The 20,054-nt window shown below is 47.6% G+C and overlaps 2 protein-coding genes across 2 annotated transcripts; one reads left to right on the top strand and one right to left on the bottom strand.

The window, feature by feature from the left end:
- Positions 1-1,384: 1,384 nt before the first annotated feature.
- Positions 1,385-3,818, top strand: LOC144713349 (Ubiquitin-like superfamily protein). The gene is made up of 4 exons (XM_078587935.1): positions 1,385-1,543; positions 2,918-3,103; positions 3,178-3,217; positions 3,671-3,818. Exons 1-4 carry the CDS (start codon positions 1,541-1,543, stop codon positions 3,730-3,732), a joined length of 291 nt encoding a protein of 96 aa, XP_078444061.1. The 5' UTR covers positions 1,385-1,540; the 3' UTR covers positions 3,733-3,818.
- A 1,288-nt stretch (positions 3,819-5,106) lies between these two features.
- Positions 5,107-18,966, bottom strand: MPS1 (multipolar spindle 1). The gene is made up of 9 exons (XM_078587933.1): positions 18,576-18,966; positions 18,244-18,484; positions 18,099-18,158; positions 17,735-17,814; positions 17,593-17,650; positions 16,720-16,833; positions 7,330-7,528; positions 7,113-7,183; positions 5,107-7,021 (listed from the first exon to the last, which is right to left on the bottom strand). The coding sequence occupies exons 1-9, from the start codon at positions 18,708-18,710 to the stop codon at positions 6,831-6,833; spliced, it is 1,149 nt and encodes a 382-aa protein (XP_078444059.1). The 5' UTR covers positions 18,711-18,966; the 3' UTR covers positions 5,107-6,830.
- Between the last annotated feature and the right edge of the window lie 1,088 nt (positions 18,967-20,054).

Genomic DNA, 20,054 nt, shown 5'->3' with positions numbered 1-20,054 from the left:
GGCCAACCTTATTAATTAACTATATCAACATATAGATTAATAATCAAGAATCAATTTGACCCAATTGATAGATTCAAATGTTAGGGTGTTGGGTGGTAAGCTACACCTCATGCTCTAGAAGGTACAAAGGAGTATGTCCACCAGCTCATAGAACCTTGGCCATTATCACTTGTGATGTACATAAAATATTGCATCAATATAAGACACTCGAAATGACATTGGTTGAGGTTAATCATCAAGGCATAATTGGTCATTCTATTTAGTACTGATGCATGGTGAAATCATAAGAGACCACCTTTTTTGATATTTCCACTACTCTTGCTAGGGATTTCGCTACATCTTTTTCTTTGAGTCATTATTCTCTTATATGAATGGTATAAATTCCCAAATTAACCACATAATTACATTTGTGGATTTGTTGATGCATTCAAGTAAGGGGTTGTTTAAATCATCATGGTTAGAGACTCATAGGTGACAATCGAAATAGTGTTATTTAGTGTTATTTAGGTGTTCATATGAATCAATTCAATGAACTCTTTACTAAAAAAGCACCCTTTATCTTACATGCACACTAATGGCTATGGGATTGGCTATACTTTACCATATTAGCAAGACTAGACAGTGCTAATATTTATGGGTTTTTCAATCTCCTTGGGTATCCTTCAAGTAGGAATATTTGGAACACATGTATAAAGACTTATGATTATCTTAGTATGATTTCATCATAGTTCATCATACATTGGATGTATTCATGGATTTCAAGTATACGCATCACACATGCATTATAAAGAAATAGTTTGTTAATAAATATTGAAGAAATGTGGACTTTGCCATTAGTTTACTAGCTGTATATATTTCAAACAACCTTTCTATCCATAAAGGGCCAGGTACACTACATGGAATTGTCGGTGTGCAAGTTGAATCCAAACTTAATTGAGCCCTACTAGACACAGCGGAAATAATTTATCAATGAATATTAAAGAAATGTCGACTTTGCCTTCATATTTGGGTCTGTTTGCCTACATTATTGACCATGTAAGCAAGAAAACATACATCTTAACCAAGGGAAAACACATCCAGAATTGCATAGAGAACCCCAGCTGCGGAATTTGAGACCTCCCTACATACTACTCACAATAATGAGAAAAATACCCCCCTCAAGTGGTGGGTACCAAATTTCCCCCTGCTCTGGCAAAGATGGACCACAAATTTCTTACAGTGGATGCAACTAGTGCTCCAGAGAGATGGTTCTCAGCAGCCAGAGTTGTCACCTACAAACCAGTCCTGTCTAGTGGTATGACATCAACCTCTCTTCTTATCCATCTGTATCAAGCTTACCCTGCTCCGCGGAGCACGCTAACTTAATCTGGTTTTATTGTTAAGTTGTATCTCATCCCTTCATTGAAAGTTGGGCTTTTTCTTCATCGCAGCGAACAAGAGGAAGATCGAGGAGGCTGCTTGCGGTTCTTGGATCTCCGAGGACCGTCCCTCCCTACCCTTCTCCATCGATCGAACTTTTTACACTTTCCATTTGATCGAGATGGTACGCTCTTGAATTTCAATCATTTCTCTTTGAGATTTTGTTTGTTGTTTCATAATTCTTGGAGTTGCTCGCCATCTTCGGAATTGCCTTGAGCGAGTGATTTCCCATCGCATGTTAAGCGGTATTGTGGGTTTCTTGTTAGATCACTGACAAATATGTGGTTCTTGAACTTTCTTGAACCCTTCTCCATTTGATTGCAGTAATCAGAAATTACTGCAATCCGCGACGTTCTAGTCTTCTTTGCTCGATTTTTCTCAATCTCTGTTTATATTGTTCTAGTCCTTCCCAGATCCCAATACGACGAGTTTTTGGCGAAAGTCTTTGCCAATGCCCACCTTTCCCTCAAGAGATTTTGTTTACTGTTTCATGCTTCTTGGAGTTGCCCATCGTCTTACTCGTAGCCCTTCTTAAATTTAAGACGGAGATTGGACATTCTCATGTCAAAAGATTGATGTCCGATTCTGAGATTTATATAAAAATAAATAGCTGTCCAAATCCAATCCTAGAGTACACATGTCATGAAGTTTTCCCAGAAACAACATAGGGAAACCATAGTCCAGAGGATAGTTGACTTATCCATATCCGACTTTATATAATAATCACAAAGCTCCCATGAGATCCAAATCATGGCCTTGAGGCTCTTTTCGCTTTGAGGCAAATATGCAGGACCCTAGACGGGTCCAAATTAGAAGAACCAAACTATGAAATCAATACTCAACCTCCCCATAAACAGGGGAAAGAAGACTCAAGCAAATATCTCATTATAGAGAAAGAGGGGACTACAGTAAAAGACAAATCTCAAGCAAATCGAAAAGAAACGCTTTCTCTGCATAAGATTAGCAACACATGCGAGGAGAAGGAAGCTCCTTCAAGAAATAAAAACGGAATGATCATGGGTATTTTGTTGCCTAGTGTTGGCTGGCAATGATGTACTTCAACGCTTATCTACCAAATAAAAAATCGATGAGTCTTCTTTGCTCAATTTTTCTCAGTGACTGTTTTTTATTGACCTACTCCTTCCCAAATACCAATACGACCACTTCTTTACCAATTCGAAGAATAGAAAAAACAAGTTTTAATGGCGCGAACTCTCTTTTCGGAAAGTCTTTGCAGATGCCCACCTTTCCTCCGGAAACAACTATCAAACATTTCTTTTAGAGATTTTGTCTGCTTTTTCATGCTTCTTGGAGTTGCAAATCGTCTTTTCGTAGCCCTTCTTAGATTTAAGACAGAGATTGCAACCGTAGAAAAATATCTCATGAGAAAGTCTCATTTGTCTTTGAGATTTGTGCTAAATTTGCTGGCTTCTCTTGTTTACTCTGTAATTGTGTGCAAATTTACTGGAAAGATTGCTTCTTTATCTATGTTGTGCAGGCCATGTATATTAGAGTCAAACGCCATAAGATTACCTACTTTGTGACCTGCGACCCGACTGACACAGTCATGCGCATAAAGCAGAAATTACAATCCCTTACCGACGCACCAGTAGATAACCAGCGCCTGATTCTGCTGTCTACTGAGCAGATCTTGGACAATCCGAAAACCCTGGCAGAACAAAAGGTAGGGATCATGGCTAATTCTTCTCTGTTTTCTCTTCTTTGTTATTTTTTCTGAGAAATCCGATCTTATTTCAGGTGGAAAATGATGCTGTCGTTGCATTGACATTGAAAAGAGGTTTGCCCCCCTCCTACTCAGCCCATCTCGTTCCCATCGTTTATAAATGGCAAGGATATTATTCCAGAAATTACTTCCATTTGCTAATGGGTGATTTAGTTGGCACTTTCCTTGGAAATATGAGTTTTTTTTCCCTGTAATTTCTGGAAAATACGAGGTGTCAGGCTGACCCTTCTCATCTGGCTTTCTTCGCCTTGGAGAATTTTGGTAAATTAGGTAACACGATTCCAAGCTGTGATGATTTTTGTCAACTAGGCTTTCTAGAAACAACCTAGCATCCCCCGTATAGAAATTCGGTCAAGTTTTGATATCTGATCCAGATAGTTGATTTATATGAACGCTACTTGGTTTATTCCTAGTCCGGCTGTCCTGGATTTTAGAAACCGTAGTTGTAGATTATTCATAATCAGACCTCATCTCTTCTGACTTTTTCTAAAATGTCTTGTTTCCCAGGGGATGGGGAGTTCGAGAAAGTCAGCATCTCCCGTCCGGAGGACTTCTCATCCTTCTCTTGACACCCATGTGCACTGTTTCTTCTGGGTTGTAAAAACAGAGCGACTATGTCCTTGTTTGTCCTTGTCAGCTCATAATTTCTTTTGCAGTCGCCTCTATGCCTCCAGCTGTGGCCTCCTACATCAGGCTCATCTCCAGGTCAACGACTGACCCTATCTCCTCCTTCCCTCTACCGCCTCCTCGTGTGGAAGCCAGGGCGCACCTTCGCCATCACTTCCGCTACATCCCTTGGCTCGGACCAACCGGTTGCCGGCTCCACGCCCATTAAAGACCAGCTAGGCCCTGGCAACCCTCTCCTTCGGGTTTGGCCGCTATGCCTGCACAGAGGTGTTCGATATGTTTTGAGACACGGATGCTGGCCTGGAATGGCCTTGTCACCAAGCCGTCTTGTACAAGAATTGCAGCAGAGCCAAGCAAGCCTTTGTGATCTTGGACCGAGTCCTCCCTCCAGCAGCAGAGCTCAAAGACTAGGAACCAAGGCCAGGCTTCCCAGCCACGCTTTCATTGCCATGGCGCATCTCAATGTAGGCCAAGTGCAGAGAGATCTCTGCCTTTGGATGTGTGTTTGAGGCCCTGCAAGCCTCAGATATCCTCCCCTGCAATGTGATGATCCCCACCCGCTTGATCAGCAGCAACGTCACTGGTTCTGTGGTGCTGTTCAGGAATCTAGTGTGCATGGGGAAGAGGCCAAGCTCTGATATGCTGAGTGGACTCCTGGTTTACAGCCCCTTTGGCCATGATCTCCTCTACCATTGCATCCATGGGTATGTCGGTGCTCGTGGGCTGGATCAGGATTCCTGGAGCCACTGCCCTTGTGACTGCACCTACTGGGTCAGACTGATGCCATGAGGAGGTTCTTTGAGTAGGACCCACTGGGAGGAAGGGCCTGGCAGAGTGGAATTTGAGAATGTGAGACAGGAGACGTAGGCGGCCGTTGGGTTGTACAGGAGAATGTGAGAGACGGAAAGGACCCAGTCGAATCCCATTACAATGGCCAGCATGTTGTCAGCATGAGCACAGCTGGGGACACTCTGGGGGAGTGGGACTGCTGTAACATTGTAGGTGTAATGGGAAAAGAGGTACCTGATTGATATGTACCCAACCGCAGTAACATTGGAGGTGCCTGCCCCATCTTTGGCTTATGGAAACGGCTGGAGAAATGGGACAGTACCATAACAGCTGGCATTATGCTACATAATGTATGATGTTATGGCACAAAATGGAGCATAACAGACATTTTAATTCCATTTATTTAATATTTCTTTCTTTAATTTTGTCGACCTAGACGATAGAAGTTGGATCCCCAGAGTAGATTTCTTCTCCTTTGGGAAACCCAAAGAGACACCATAAGGCCAAGGAACCAAAAGAGAGATCTATTCAGTAAGTTACCCTGGTTTAAATACCAGATCAAAGTACACCTTATTAGTCTACAGATAGAAATAAAAGAACAAAATAGGCAAGTCCAAATAAAGCAAGAACAGAAAAATGGAAACAATTATATGTCCTGGATGACAAAGTTCATTTTTAAAATTGTGGAAAGACTGGAAAAGGCCCGTCCCTTGATGCAGATATCGGTGAATTTTGAATTGAGAAGCCTTCTTCATTTTCACTCTGTATAGCCTCCACAGCTGCTGCACCAAGGCAGCCCCCACATGACTTCTGCCTGTAGTTTGCTCATGAGCAAGTGTTCTATGTTGTTGCCTATCCCTTGAACACTTTGTTCGCCATCTGTCTAACCCACGACTGCCATCATATTCTTCTTGATCCACACCCATTGACATTGTCATCCTTAATGTTCCCATCATCATTGTCATGCTTGATGCCACCATTGCCAGTGTCTTCAACATCACCCTCCTTGTGCTCTTCTGTCCTGCATCATTGATGCAACAGAGGAACAGACCATAGTGCCATGGAATGCCATGATTGCCTGGGCTGGGAGACCCTTTTGCTAATGGAGGAGATGCTCACCGCTTGGATGGTACCAACTCAATCACCTTCCTCGTAACACTGTAGGGCCGGGAGCTGTTCCAAGGCATGGGGGCCTCCCATGGGATCAAGCTCGGGCTGGAGCACACCTTCTCTATGATGAACCTGGTGGGCTGTGGTCTGGGAAGCTGTAAGAGGCAATGGACTTCATTTCCGGGCTCACAGGCAAGCCCAGGTTGAGTGTTTCGGGGGCTCTCCTCAGGGCATGCATGATTCACAAGAACCTGAAGCTCGCACCTGGAGCCTCCGAGCTAGGCCTCAGAGCGGCTGTTCAGGCTGGACCTGGACAGTGCTGGCTACCAAGTGCTATGGTAGACCTGACTCAGCCGGAGAGTAGTGTAAAAGGAAAACCTCACAAACCAAGTTCAATGTTCCCGACTCTTCCAGCTCACCCCGTCGAGGTGAGCGAGTCTGAGGGCAATCGAGATCCAGAGAGAGACGATTTTCCCTCCTGAGCAGATGCTCCCTTCCTCTTGATCCCCCCTGCCCTAATGAATTCCCCCACCCTCTGTTTGGGCCAGCCCCTCAGATGGGCGGGTAACTGGCCCATCAGTAGCTTCTGATAAGGGCTGGGGCTCCTCCCGCCTTGCTCTTTTGGCCAGAAACCGATACATCCATATTGGGCGTAACATACTGCTCTCAAACATCCACTCTGCTGGGCAAGACTACAAACAGGAAGCACTGGTCAGGTGAGGGGTCAAGAGCAAGACCCCAGGGTGCACCACCATCAAGATAGCAGGGCTACTGCATGAGTTTACCTTTAGGGACGGGTTGCACTTTGAGGCAGGAGAAGTTTACAGAAAGCTCAAGAGACTTACATGGACGATGTGGAGAAGGGATACTCAACAGCTATGGGCAACGTGCTTTATGGCATGGCAGCAGAGCATATGCTGTGGGTGCACAGTGAGAAGCTGACCATTTTCTTTGGAGTCATCAGCACCAAGACAGATCAGGGTCATCAATAATCTCAGAGTGTGCATGGACTGCCATGTGGCGACCGAGTTCATATCCAAGGACACCGGGAGAGTGATCATGGTCAGGGATGCCGACAGGTTTCATCATATCCTGGATGAGAGCTGGTCTTGTAGGGACTGACGGAGTGAGTCTGAGGGAGTTAGATGCATAGAAGGGCATCAAGAAGGTCTGTGTTGATGATACTCTGCTGGTCAGAGAGCAGTTGAAGCTGTTTGGCAGTTGACCCAATGATGCGGTCCAAGTAGATGAGGTACAGCCCATTTCTATTCTCCAAAGCTCCCATGGCCTCTCGTGCTTTGAGGGTTGACCTCAGCCACTCCTCAAATAGCTCTGTGAGAGTGCACGAATAAGGGATCAGCTCATTTCTAATGTTTTTGTTTGAAGTTAGGAAAACAATATCAGAGTAAGACACGAGGCTTACTGCTATCGAGGGTAGATTTTTTTGTCCACTCATGCAAATTGTCTTGCAATATGGATTCAGTGAGCTGCATCCTGCGTAAGTTGATGCAATGCAAGGAAATGTTAAATACTCATCGTAATGTCCAGAACATAAATACCATTTTTATTTGGAAAGAAAGAGTTCAATCAGCAACTCAGTCATCCACTAAAAAGTAGGTTGAAAATCATGTGATACTTACATCATATACATGTAATCATGCATGTTGGGGTAAACATCATCAAAGGGATCTGTAATGAGTAATGTGTCTGCCACACATGATATTTTTTGAGAAACCAAAAACAGTGCCCATTGACCCATGTATGGGTCGCCTCCAAGAATCCTGATCAAGTGTTGTACGTGGATATCAACTACTTTGTTGGCAACTGGAGTACCAGTACCTGGGACATTGAGTTGAGCTAGTTAACTCTGTGAAAATATTAGAAGGCTATTGCTCTGTGAGTATAGTTAAAATGAGCTGCAAACAATGAGGTATGAGAATAAGTCTAATTGAAATGAGCTGCAAACAATTTCTTAGACATGATTAAGGCTAAAAGGCCATAAAAGTTAATAATCGTTGTAAAATAAAGAAAAGAAACCGTATGGCTTCTAAAAATGGGTCAACATACGTTATGTTATCATTGGAGACAAGAAAGAGATAAATATTTATCATACACAGATCTTGTAGGACATTGATGGATCCCCAAGAATGAACAAAAGCAAAGCAACCAAATTCAAAGAGTGTCCGGTCCTCTAGCTTGCTTGATAACAGGGGAAGCCACTTCACAAAAAGTTCACCGAAGCAATGTCAGCCCTAATTTCACGTCCCTATCTGGTTTCAAATAAATGGGCCTTGCTGGTACGATACTGGAAGTAGGCTTGTACTGGAGAAATGAATAGACGGGAAGGATGAGAGGTTCCCAGGGTAGAAAAGAGAAATGGAAATGATCCAAGGAGAGGTAGAACTGATGAGGTAGGGATTGACCAGGGAGAAGCCACCTAAAGACACGGTGAGAGAGGAGAGAATCATGAGGGAGGGGGATCGTCAAGGGAAAGAGAGAACCTAGACATGGAGAAGGAAGACAAGAAACCTTACTGTTAGTGTGGACTTCTTCCCTATTATGTACTCTCTCTCCTACTTACTCTCCTAGGGTATAAATACCCTCTATGTACCCCTTTGGGTCCTTATGTCATTATCTTCTTTCTCCTCTCCCTCAACCCTTCTAGGGTTTCACATGGTATCAGAGCCCTTGGGCATCTGAGTATAGGGCTTGACATCACCCTAATCCCGGCGGAACTCCGGTGAACCAAAGCCCTGTTCGAATCTGCAGGAAGGGAAACCCTAACTTCCTGCAGAATCGACCCTGGTTCCACCGACGACCACCAATTTTGCCGAAGACCGTCTCCCACCGCGGAACCGCCGCCCGAGCCGCCAGATCCGAGCGGACCAGCCGCCCGAGCAGCAGCCCAGCGGACCAGCCGCCCGAGCCGCCAGTTCCGCGCGGACCAGCCGCCCGAGCAGCCGATCCGAGCGGACCAGCCGCCCGAGCCGCCAGCTCCGAGCGGACCAGCCGCCCGAGCAGCCAGCCCGGCGGACCAGCCGCCCGAGCCGCCAGCCCTGCACGGTCCAGCAGCCCGAGCGGACCAGTCGCTTCGCGCGGACCAGCCGCCCGAGCAGCGATCCGAGCGGACCAGCCGCCCGAGCTGCTAGCCCCGGCGGACCAGCCGCCCGAGCCGCCAGCCCGAGCGGACCAGCCGCCCGAGCCGCCAGCCCTGCGGTCCCGCAGCCCGAGCAGCCGATCCGAGCGGACCAGCCGCCCGAGCCGCCAGACCCGAGAGGACCAGCCGCCCGAGCAGCCAGACCTGCACGGTCCAGCAGCCCGAGCAGCCCCGACCGCGGAACTGCCTGAGCAGCCAGCCCCGAGCGGACCCCTGACAGTCAACTGCCTGCCTGATGGCGGACGACAGTGTTGACCCTCCCGTCTCCGGCAATGCCAGCACCACAATGGCCCGCTAGTGCGGCGCCTGCTAGTGATTTTTCCGACGCTGATTTTCAGCGGGAACCGCTGTCGCACAAGGTGGTCCATCCTCTCCCGATGGTCCCGGAGTCGACCCTTCTCCGCGGCCCGAACATCCTTAACTGGCGTCGGTACATCGAGACCACCCTCAAGGCGCGCCAATTGTTCAAACACTGCATAGCCGGACCGCTACCGCCGACCCATCCACACTTCGCGGCATGGGAAGCCGAGGAAAATTTTATCATGGGCTGGCTGTACATTCACACTCTTGCTCCCGAGTTCCGTGACAAGTTCCCGCACCGGACGACTGTGAAGGGTTTTTGGGACCAGGCCGCTGCCTACTGTGGCCGTGATGGCGACAACTGGCGCCTGTTTAGCCTTGTCCAGCGCGCCCAAAACCTCCGTCAAGGCCAATTGTCCATTTCGGACTATGCCTTGGCCCACAAGAAGCTGTGGGAGGAAGTTGACTACTACCTGCCAACGGATGACCCGGCTTCCGTGTCCTATCAGAATACACTCCGCATCCGGCTCCTGGGATTCCTAAACGGCCTCAACAAAGAATACGATGACATTCGTCGTCGCGCCCTCCATCGACGCGAAGGACTCCCGTCAATCGATGATCTCGTCAAGGAACTCCAGGAGGAGGAAAGTCACTTCCAGCTGCAGCAGGCTTCCGTCGAGCCCTCTCCCGACTCGACGGCTCTTCTCACTCGGCCATCGACTTCCTCCTCCACTTCCTCTTCCGCCTCTACTTCCGATCCGCCGGCCTCCGCAGTGGTATGCAACTACTGCAACAAGCCCGGCCACCGCAGTCGTTTCTGCCGGCGTCGCAAGTTAGATAACGAGAAGAAGAAGGCAGCCGACCCGAAGGCCATGGTCGCAGCCACTCCGTCCTCCACGTCACCCATGGATCAGCTTCAGGCTGATGTGGCCCTTCTCCGCGAGCAGCTGGCCGCCATGCAGTCCCAGTCTTCCGCCCATTTTGGCGGTTTCGGTGCGTACTCCTCTCCGGTGTCTGATCAGTGGTACTGTGGTCATACGGCTCTCCACTCACCTCTGGTCTCGGATACAACCTGGGTGCTTGATTCGGGGGCTACCGATCACATGACCCCGTTCAACGACCGGTTTGTATCCTACGAGAGGCATAGTGGGAGTCGTACGGTTCTCACGGCCGGTGGTGGCCGTCTCCGCGTGGCTGGTATCGGGGCAGTCTATGTTGACGGCCTCGGTGTTGTCCGCAACGTCCTTCACGTCCCCGACCTGCGAGCCGTCCTCATGTCACCGCAGCGTCTGGTTGATTCAGTTTTTTGTTCGTTTCACCTCCAACCTGACGGCATGTTCCTTTCTGACAAGGGGGGGCGGACTACAGCCATTAGACGCGAGAATGGGCTGCTGCTGTTGGACGATGGGGGCCGCTCGCAGTGCTTCTTGGTACCTCGTAGCCTCCGTCCGGTTGACGAGCAGCGCCGTGCACGGCTCCAGTTGGCTCATCAGCGCCTGGGTCATCCTCCGTTTTCCACTTTGAAGCGTTTATTTCCGTCGTTGTGTACTGGACTAGACCTACAGACCGTTGTTTGCGAAGCTTGTCAGTTGGCCAAGCATCGACGATCCACGTTTTCTCCGTCTGTGTCCCACAGCTCGACGCCGTTTTTCCGCGTTCATAGTGATGTTTGGGGACCGGCCCCACAGGCGAGCCTAAAGGGCCATCGCTATTTTTTGATTCTCGTCGATGAGGCGACCGCTACGTGGACCTACCTGCTGGCGGCGAAATCTGAGGTTCCTGCCTCCGTCCGTCACTTCTGTGCCGTCGTCCAGACTCAGTTCGGCCGCGGCATTCAGCGATTCCGGTCCGACAACGCCCGCGATTTCGTCAATGCCGATCTCGCCTCCTACTTTGCCGGACGGGGTATTCTTCATGAATCCTCGTGTGTGGCGACGAGCAGAACGGCATGGCTGGCGTCGCATTGGCTATGTCACCTCCACGGCCCGGACACTCTTGCTGAACTACCAGGTACCCTGGTCGTATTGGGGTGATGCGGTGTTAACGAGCACGCAACTCGTCAACCGCATTCCCTCCGATATCTTGGGGTTCCACAGTCCCCTTGATCGGATGATTGAGGCCTTCCCCGGCGTGCCTCTTCGGACCGGCCTGCTCCCTCGCGTCTTCGGCTGCACTGCCTATGTGCATGACACGTCTCCTTCCCGCACGACGCTCGACGCTCGTGCCCTCCGGTGCGTGTTTGTGGTTATGCCTCCCTTCAAAAGGCTACCGGTGTTATCACCCACCTTCTCGGAGGTATTTCATCTCGGCAAGCGTCACCTTTGCGAACATGCGTCCTATTTCGGTGACCCCTCATCCCGCCTCTCGTTGGATGAGGCTCTTGCGGCTCCCCACTTAGAGCCGTTTCCTATTGCGGGGCCCACTGCTCCCTTGCCCTCCTCCATTGTTTCTCCCCCACTTGATCGGCCTTCCATTCCAGTGGCTTCTTCTCCTACGGGGTCGTCGGAGCACTCCTCCACTTCCCCCTTGCCCCTTCCGGCATCCTCGCCACCCTCGCCTACCCCGTTAGCGTTTCCGCCACTACCGCCGACACCTCCCTCCCCCGCGGCTCCCCTCCCCCGGTGTGTCGTCATCCACACCTCTTGGGGAGTCGCCCTCTCTCCCTCCTGCGGATTCTTCTCCATTCCCCGAGGAGTCTCCGTCTCCACTCGCTTCCGCTCTACCATCGGACGATCCTTCCCTGTCTCCTCCCGATGATGACGATCAGTTGGGATGGCCTATCGCCCTTCGGAAGAAGTGCACGCGAGTGCCCCCGCCCTCCGCGCTATCCCCTGTCCCACTATATCTCCTTCGACCGGCTGAGTACTTCCTACCGGCTGTTTCTCACTCGCATCGAGTCGGACCCCATTCCACGCCGCCTAGCCGATGCTATCGCTTCTCCTCATTGGAAGCGGCGATGGGCGGCGAGATGCAGTCCCTGCTCAAGAACCACACTTGGGATGTTGTCCCACTCTCCTGGCAAGCGGGCGGTGGGTTGCAAGTGGATTCACACCAAGAAACATCATGCTGATGGCACCCTCGAGCGCTACAAGTCGCGTCTCGTGGCCCGAGGGTTCACTCAGTCCTACGGCGTGGACTACTTCGAGACATTCTCACCCGTGGCGAAGATGGACACCGTCCGTCTTATCTTGGCAGTGGCTGCTCACTTCCACTGGGGTATCCGACAGTTCGACGTGAAGAACGCTTTCTCCATGGCGACTTGACGGAAGAAGTTTACATGCAGCCACCTCCGGGGTATGCCCTCGGCCCTCCTGGCACCGTCTGCCGACTGCGGAAGTCTCTTTATGGACTCAAGCAGTCTCCGCGGATGTGGTTCGGACGGTTCTCTTCCGTGATGAAGACCGAGGGCTACACCCAGAGCAACGGCGATGCGTCGCTGTTCTTCCGCCATTCTCCCGCCGGCGTCTCCATCCTGGCTGTATATGTTGACGATATTCTTATCACCGGCTCCGATTCTGCAGAGGCGACTCGCCTTGGTATTGCTCTGGCCAAGGAGTTCGAGGTTAAGGCCCTTGGGCCTCTCCGCTACTTCCTCGGCCTTGAGGTGGCATCGCCCCGGGGCATCTTTGTGTCTCAGCAGAAATGCGCCGTTGACTTGCTGGCCCTTGCGGGCATGACGGAGTGTGCGCCAGTGAGTACTCCCATTGACCCAAGCGTGAAGTTGGGTGCAGGGACGACTTCGCCTGTGGTGAATTCCTTCCAGTATCAGCAGCTGGTGGGAAACTCCTCTATTTGGCCGACACCAGACCGGATATCAGCCGCGTCAATCTTCTCAGCCAGTTTATGCACTCACCGCGGAGATCCATCGCCAGGCAGCATATCGGGTACTTGCGTACCTTAAAGGTTGCCCGGGAAGGGATTGCTCTTCCCACGGAGTGCGGATCGGACAGTGAAGGTGTACACCGGCGCTGATTTCGCCGGTTCGATTGTGGATTATCGCTCCACGACTGGGTACTGCATTTTCTGTTTGGCAGTCTTGTCACGTGGAAGAGCAGCAAGCAGGACAAGGTGTCCCGCTCCAGTGCTGAAGCAGTACCGGGCACTCGCCGATGGGGCCTCTGAGGGCCAATGGATCTACGGCATTCTCCATGACCTTGGTGGAGTACTCGGCCCGATCCATTTCTACTGCGACAACAAGTCGGCGATTGCGTTGGCCCAGAACCCTGGCCAGCAGGGAAAGATCAAGCACATGGAGCGCAACCGCTACTTCTTCAAGGAGCGGATGGACGAAGGCATCTTCGACCTTGACTTTGTTGCCTCCGCGGATCAAGCCGCGGATGTCCTCACCAAAGGACTGTCCCGGCCCCTGCTTCAACGTGCGGTGTCCAAGCTCGGCATGGACGACATCCATACTTCGCTTGCGGGGGGGTGTTAGTGTGGACTTCTTCCCTATTATGTACTCTCTCTCCTACTTACTCTCCTAGGGTATAAATACCCTCTATGTACCCCTTTGGGTCCTTATGTCATTATCTTCTTTCTCCTCTCCCTCAACCCTTCTAGGGTTTCACACTTACTTCATTCTTCTTGGCTGCAGTCTTAAAGGGAGAGCATCCCTATTTTAAGGAAATACATAATGACCAAAAGACGGAAATGCCCTTCCTTGCGGGCTAACATGACAAGCCTACCCCTAGATAGGTTGAGGATCCTATCACTGACCCACTGAGGCATTAGCAGGTCAGGTCAGCTCTTAACTTCGCATCCCCCAGGAAGAATGAACTTGTCCCAAGGTCATAACCAGAAAACACTAATTGAATTGTAGAAGTGTGCTCCTATGTAAATTCATCATCTTGTAGCTCAACCCATCTGACCTGGACTTAAGGGCTGCTAGGTGAATTTCACAACTTTAGAACAGCTTCAGGTTGCACCTCATATTCCAGATCATCCTGCAATGTAGATGCTACAGAAAAATATTTGAGGTTCGGATTAGGGTAGAGTTAGAGATGGCTCACATGGAAAATCTGGTAGATGAGACAGCCAACCGGAAGGTCGAGGCAGTAAGCAACTTGTCCAACTTGTTTAAGAATTCAGTACAGACCATAAAACCAGGGGGTGTGTTTCCTGTGACTACATATGAAAGGGCCAAAGGCAAACATAGACCCAGTTGCCTAGTGAGAAGTGTACCTCGGGGTGACCTTTTTCCACTTTGTGCTTGATCCTATCTTAGGCTATTAAGAGGTGGTGCTTGAGCAACTGAGTGCTTAGTCCTGCAACTGAAGGAGTTGAACAAGGTAGGACACTGAGAAGAAGAGGAACCATAGCGTAACAGAGAAAATCTCTTCCAAAAACCATAATGAAGGGAATGATTCAGATAGTGATTATTCTGCCCATCCCATCCGTTGACTACATTGCTAGCTGATCCCCCCAAAGAATCTCTGGACAACCTTCCAAGAAGCGCTTGACTATTTCGGATTGACCATTCATCTGTGGATGGCCTATCTACTGATCCATCCTTAGCATTAACTTTTGGGCAATATGAGAATGCCACCAATGGCTGATTGGTCTTTGCTGTAATAAACTACCATTCAAAACCCTTCTTCAAGTGGCTGGAGGCAGATATAAACTAGATGAGATAGGCAATACATTGGTCCCGTTGCATCAGATCTACCCCGACTCAAAAGTTTGAAGCATCTGTTTCAATAATGGATGCAGCTAGGAAATCAGGAAAGGTACATACGAGAATAGAGGACAACTGTTTTGAGATGTTTGAAGGTCCAGCAATAACGCTGTAACCCTCAATAATATTGGTAGTAACCCCTGAGGCTCAAAAACCCTTTAAGTTCCTTATGATCATAAAGGGTGGGCCACTAAGTCCTGGGGACAATCTTGTCTTGGTTGGCTGTGACATTTGGAGAGAGTCAGTGGCCCAAGTCATCTAATTTCTCACTGACAAAGGAGCATTTCTTTAGGTTGTTGTGGAGGGTATGCTCAGCTGTTTCGTGAACGCAAGTCAAAGAAGCTCAAAATATCATCAAAAAAATTTAAGACTTTACAAAGAGGACTGGATATGGTGTTCGTCAGGGCTTCAAATTGTGTCAGTATATTCTTCAACCCAAATGGCATCACCATGAACTGATAATGGCCCTCATGAGTGTGAAATTCCGTTTTCAGGATATTTTTCTTCCTCCATTTTTGGGAAGATCACTGCATTTTCATCCAACAGTTCTTCGACGAATAAGTGTGATTCTCTTTGTGCATTGATAGAACATGCATCAATGCGATTCCAATAGGATGAAATGCGCCGCTTGATAAGATCGTAGAATGTCCCAATATATCAGGATTGTTTGGATATTGCAAGATACGAAGAAACTCTCTCCTTCGGTGGTGCTCCCCCCTCCCACGACGAGACGACTCCTCTCAGGAGCTCCTCCTCTTCGATCCAGATGGCTCCAGCTCCGTCGGACGACCTTCCTCTAGGCGGCTCCCCTCGATGGCGAGCTCCTCCTTCCAAGCAGTTGACGAGATCTCCCCCCACTTCTTGGCCCTTCCCGATTCGAATGACTCGGGTTCTTCTTCAAGAATTAGAAAAGACATACCTGCCCCCTCCAGTGCGGGTCTTTATTTATAGAGTAGAGAGGTCCCTCCCCCTCCTGGTTTACTGGTCTCGGTCAACGGCCTGTTGACCGGATCTCGGCATCCTCCTTCTTTGGTATTTCCGGGAATAGAACTTATCATGCATCAATGTGAGAGAGATTCCCAAACAACTCAAACTAGGATTTCCCATCAGTGTGACGACCTGACCATCTTCTTTGGTCATGTTGAGCTTCAGCTAATCGATCTCCATTTCCAATGTTTTTAAGCCACAGCATACGAAATAACACATCTACACTGCCCATATGATGCAACAGGTAGTTGTCTACGATTGCGAACCCTTGAATTTCCATAATTACGCCTCAGCATCTGCCTTGACCATGAACTGATTCCCTATTTCCCGGGGTGTTTCCGTAGTGAGAGAAAGGAATGGGAATATGCAAGTTGCTGACCAGCTCTCTTGATATTTCTCCAATGCTTTATAAGATTTTAGTTAGAAAAAATATCAAATTTATCATTAATTCTGATACGGATCTCCCTGGGATCTACACGGAGACAAGTAAGAAGCAAAGCCGCCTCGCTGGTGTCTCATAAGACAACGTGAGATGGCTGAAAGGGGAATTTTCATCTATAAATAAGAGGACAGCCCTCAGACGACATGGGACTTTTCTTAGAAGTGGTTGTGACATGGCCGATCAGGAGATTCTCCTCCTCTGTAGAAGACCAAGGTGATTCGCCTTGTCTATCCACCTTCTCTCTCGCCATCTCTAATCCCTCACATTGTCTTGATTTCAAAAATATATTCTCCTCACAGTTCTTCGACAATCTTCCTCATTAGGGAAATTCCAGATTTTCTTGGAAACAAGAACTAGAAATTGCAATCCTGAAGTTTGTATTGAGATATATTTTTGGGAGCACATCAAATTCATATGGTATGGGCAAAGAAAAGAAGGACACTTAACGTTAGAAGGGTGACTGTGATTACCAAATTTTTCTATGGCTGGCCACATTCTTTGTAATAGGCAAGTTAGTAATCTGTTGACAACATCTTCAACAAGCGGATCCTTATTCTTTGACGCCATCAACTTCCTCAAAGATGCTTGAAACCAAGAAAAGAGGAATGATTCCTTTTAGATACAATAATTTTTAGTCGCATGCATCGGTGGAATTAGCAACAAATAATTCAGATCAATAGCTGAGTCAAAAAATGAACCATAGGGAACTAGCTGTGTCAAAAAATAAACGTTTTAATACCAATGCAGCATGTGACTCAACAATTAATACGTCAGAGCAATTAAACGACACAAATTCTTGATGCCACTTCCAGTTCCTTTGATTCTTTTTATATGGAGCACATAACAGAGATTAAGCAAAAGTAAGAGAGTTAATAAGATGATGAAGAAATTAACTAATTAGGATGTATTTTTTTAACTGGAGGACTAAATGGGATTATTCGAAATGAAAGATGATGCATGAGGGCTTTGATAAAAGAAAACGTTGAGCTACTAATGAAGTTTATCACTATGTAAATCTTTCAAGCGTTTGAATGTGACACAATGACTTTGTTTGGATGGAAAAAAGTGCAAAAAACGGCACGTCAATGGGTTTATCTACTTGATTCTTCCACATATTGTTGTTGTACAGTGAAATAAATCAGAAAAAAACTCGTTTTTCCATAGAAATTTTCCACACTTTTCTGTTGTACTCAAATTTTAAAGAAATTTTGGAGAAATAGTACATAAAATTAATTCATGTGCCATAATGAAAAATAAAACTCCTTTACGGCCCAAACATTCAAGTAATACCACAGATCAACCGTTTCCGCTCTTTGTTTGAAGATTTTTGAACAGTGATTCACCTAATATAGAGTCCGTAGCCAGATGAGATAATGCGGCAAAATTATTGGCGTCATTTTCCTGCAAAGAAAGAAAAAGGGAAAAAGAGCTTGCTACTGGACTAGCTATTATACAGTAGACCCCAACCAAGGAAAGTCCACTGACCGAAACTTTAGAGCTACTCAGCTCCAACAGAAAGTCAACTGATATGCATAGCCACCCAATCTCATCACCATCATCTAAACCTGCGAATAACCATGGAACGCCAAATTTTCAGAAATCAAACGATCATAGGAATAAAAAAGGGAAAGGGGATCGCGAGACAGGAAAATACGAACGAAATATCTATTTTTTTAGTGCAGGAAATTATTTTTTGTTCCCCGACATTTCTGTAGTACTCAGTTTTTCATGTAGAACATAAAACATCTATGTCGTCTTATTAACCTACGAGAAAGATAGCGGTCGCCGAAATGGAGAATGTGTTGGCTAGCGGCGAACGCAGAATTAAGTTTTAAAGGAAAACATTTACCAGCACAAGATCTGTTACACGTAGAACCTTCAACCTTCCGTTGCCTCTTTCTCCATCTGACTAAAAATAGCTCAAATGGATCGGAGAAAGTTTAGAAACAAAGTAGAGACATTAATAAGCAGTTACAGTAGATCAAAAGTCGTACTGTGCCGAAAAAATCTTCGCCTCAGAGCATCATCAATCCAATCATTTCCACAGGATTCCCACTCTCCCTCGCCCTCAGCGCCTGATGAAGGCTTTCGCGGGCCAAATACTCCAGATTCATCAAAAAACTGACATCTGCAGGATACGATCTGCATAACGTCATCTGATCCCCGTTCTCTTTCCGCTTCGAGTCGCTTTACCTCTTCTCTGAGACTAATGAGCTCTCTCTTCCGCTCCTTAGCCTGGATGATTCAACGTCCAGCCGACAGCATGAACTCACAAATTTCTACCAGAAAGAATGACGAAAAGAAACTGGAGACGGGAGATCGAGACCTTTTTCTTCCACCGGTCCGCATCCGCATCAGCTGGTGACGATGAAACCGCAGCTGGTTCCTCAGCGAGACGCTTCGTTCGAGAGAGTGCGAAGGCCACCGCGATCGCCATTTTGAGAGATTCGGCTGCCGCCATCGCTCCAGTTAAGCTCCCCTCTTTCTCTCTTCTCTTGTTCGTCGGTTATTCATATATGCAGAGCCCCAAGCATGACATCTAGTTTTCCCGCTCAAACTGCGGTTTCAAAAAATCGTTCTAACTGCCAAATGGTTCCGCGCCACTGGAATATTTCTCTACCTTACATTTAAGACCATATAAGTTAGTTCCGGATCGTCCTGGGACGATGGACGGGACGGGACAGGACGAAGATCGTCCCGTCGACGTCCGGAATCAGTGCAGGGACGAAATATCCTGTCCCGTCCCTCCGGACAAAAACCAGTTTCGTCCGGTCTGGAGAAAAACTATCCCATTCCTCGTCCCAGACGAAATATCCAATAAAAATAGTTCGAAGGTCTGATTGAATTAATATGGATTTTCTAAGTTTTTTTAGGGAAATACGGAGGAGAGAGAAAGAGGGACATGTACGATTACTTTTGGGTGGCGTTAGTTTGAGAGCGCGAAAAAAGCACGCACTTTGATGCAAAATGTCAAAGAATTGATATAGCAATGCCACGCTGCAAAATCTCAACGGTCGGAAGCAAATCTGACGGATTTTTGTCCATCGTCCGAGGCCTCCGGGCGGGACGGTTTTTTCGCCTTAGTGGACGAAAACTTTCCCGGGACGAATTTCTGTCCCGGTTTTCGTCCAACCTCGCAGACGGGATGATTTTTTTTTCCTGGGATGAAAAAACCATCCAGTCTGCGTCCCTGCACTACAAATTTAACTGGAGATAATGGCAACCAATACGAGGCATCAAATACCATACACGTTTTTTCTGAAAAATTTCTGTTTACATAAGCTGATTACCAGCTCTGTAAAAGGTTAACGCATAGTCAAGAATGGACATTGAAAAGGCAGGGCCCCAATGTGTGAGGATCACATACCATACCATATGCCTCACTAGGATTGGTGGATGGAGGATGGAATTTGTCCCAATCCATCATTTGTTATCCGTCATACTATTGACTGGACAAAGTCATTTCTGTCATTAACCATCACTCGTCCGTATGAGATGACTGATGACTGAGAATGATAGATGACTAAAGATGACGGATGACAGAAGAACAGAATAGTGGGTAAAAATAAAATATTTTATTTTTACTTAATATATTCAAAACTAAATCCTTAGAAACTGTATAATTGATATGTCAGATGACAATGACAGGCGAGGTCGATTGAAGAGCCATTGACTACGATGAATGTCATTGCTGATGTCTATGGAGGGTATTATTGATGACTGTTTATCGTCAAGGACAAATAGGTTGATTGTCTCTACAAGAATAATGTACTCTGACAATGAAAGTGTCATACCCTATGATAAT

Source organism: Wolffia australiana, chromosome 15, assembly GCF_029677425.1.
Source record: "Wolffia australiana isolate 7733 chromosome 15, ASM2967742v1".
In the NCBI taxonomy this organism is placed as follows: Eukaryota; Viridiplantae; Streptophyta; class Magnoliopsida; order Alismatales; family Araceae; genus Wolffia; species Wolffia australiana.
The sequence above is the reverse complement of the archived record's forward strand: the minus strand, read 5'-3'. Positions and strand labels throughout refer to the sequence as shown.

Bases quoted from the DNA above. Each gene is read 5' to 3' on its own strand.
- LOC144713349 (XM_078587935.1), top strand. The intron at 3,104-3,177 runs GTAGGGATCATG...ATCTTATTTCAG, and splicing joins AAACCCTGGCAGAACAAAAG to GTGGAAAATGATGCTGTCGT. The intron at 3,218-3,670 runs GTTTGCCCCCCT...CTTGTTTCCCAG, and splicing joins TGCATTGACATTGAAAAGAG to GGGATGGGGAGTTCGAGAAA.
- MPS1 (XM_078587933.1), bottom strand. From the start codon at position 18,710: ATGGCGGCAGCCGAATCTCTCAAAATGGCGATCGCGGTGGCCTTCGCA. The intron at 17,651-17,734 runs GTCAGTGGACTT...CTTTCTTTGCAG, and splicing joins TGAGTAGCTCTAAAGTTTCG to GAAAATGACGCCAATAATTT. The intron at 16,834-17,592 runs GTGAATCACTGT...CTTGGTTTCAAG, and splicing joins GGCTACGGACTCTATATTAG to CATCTTTGAGGAAGTTGATG.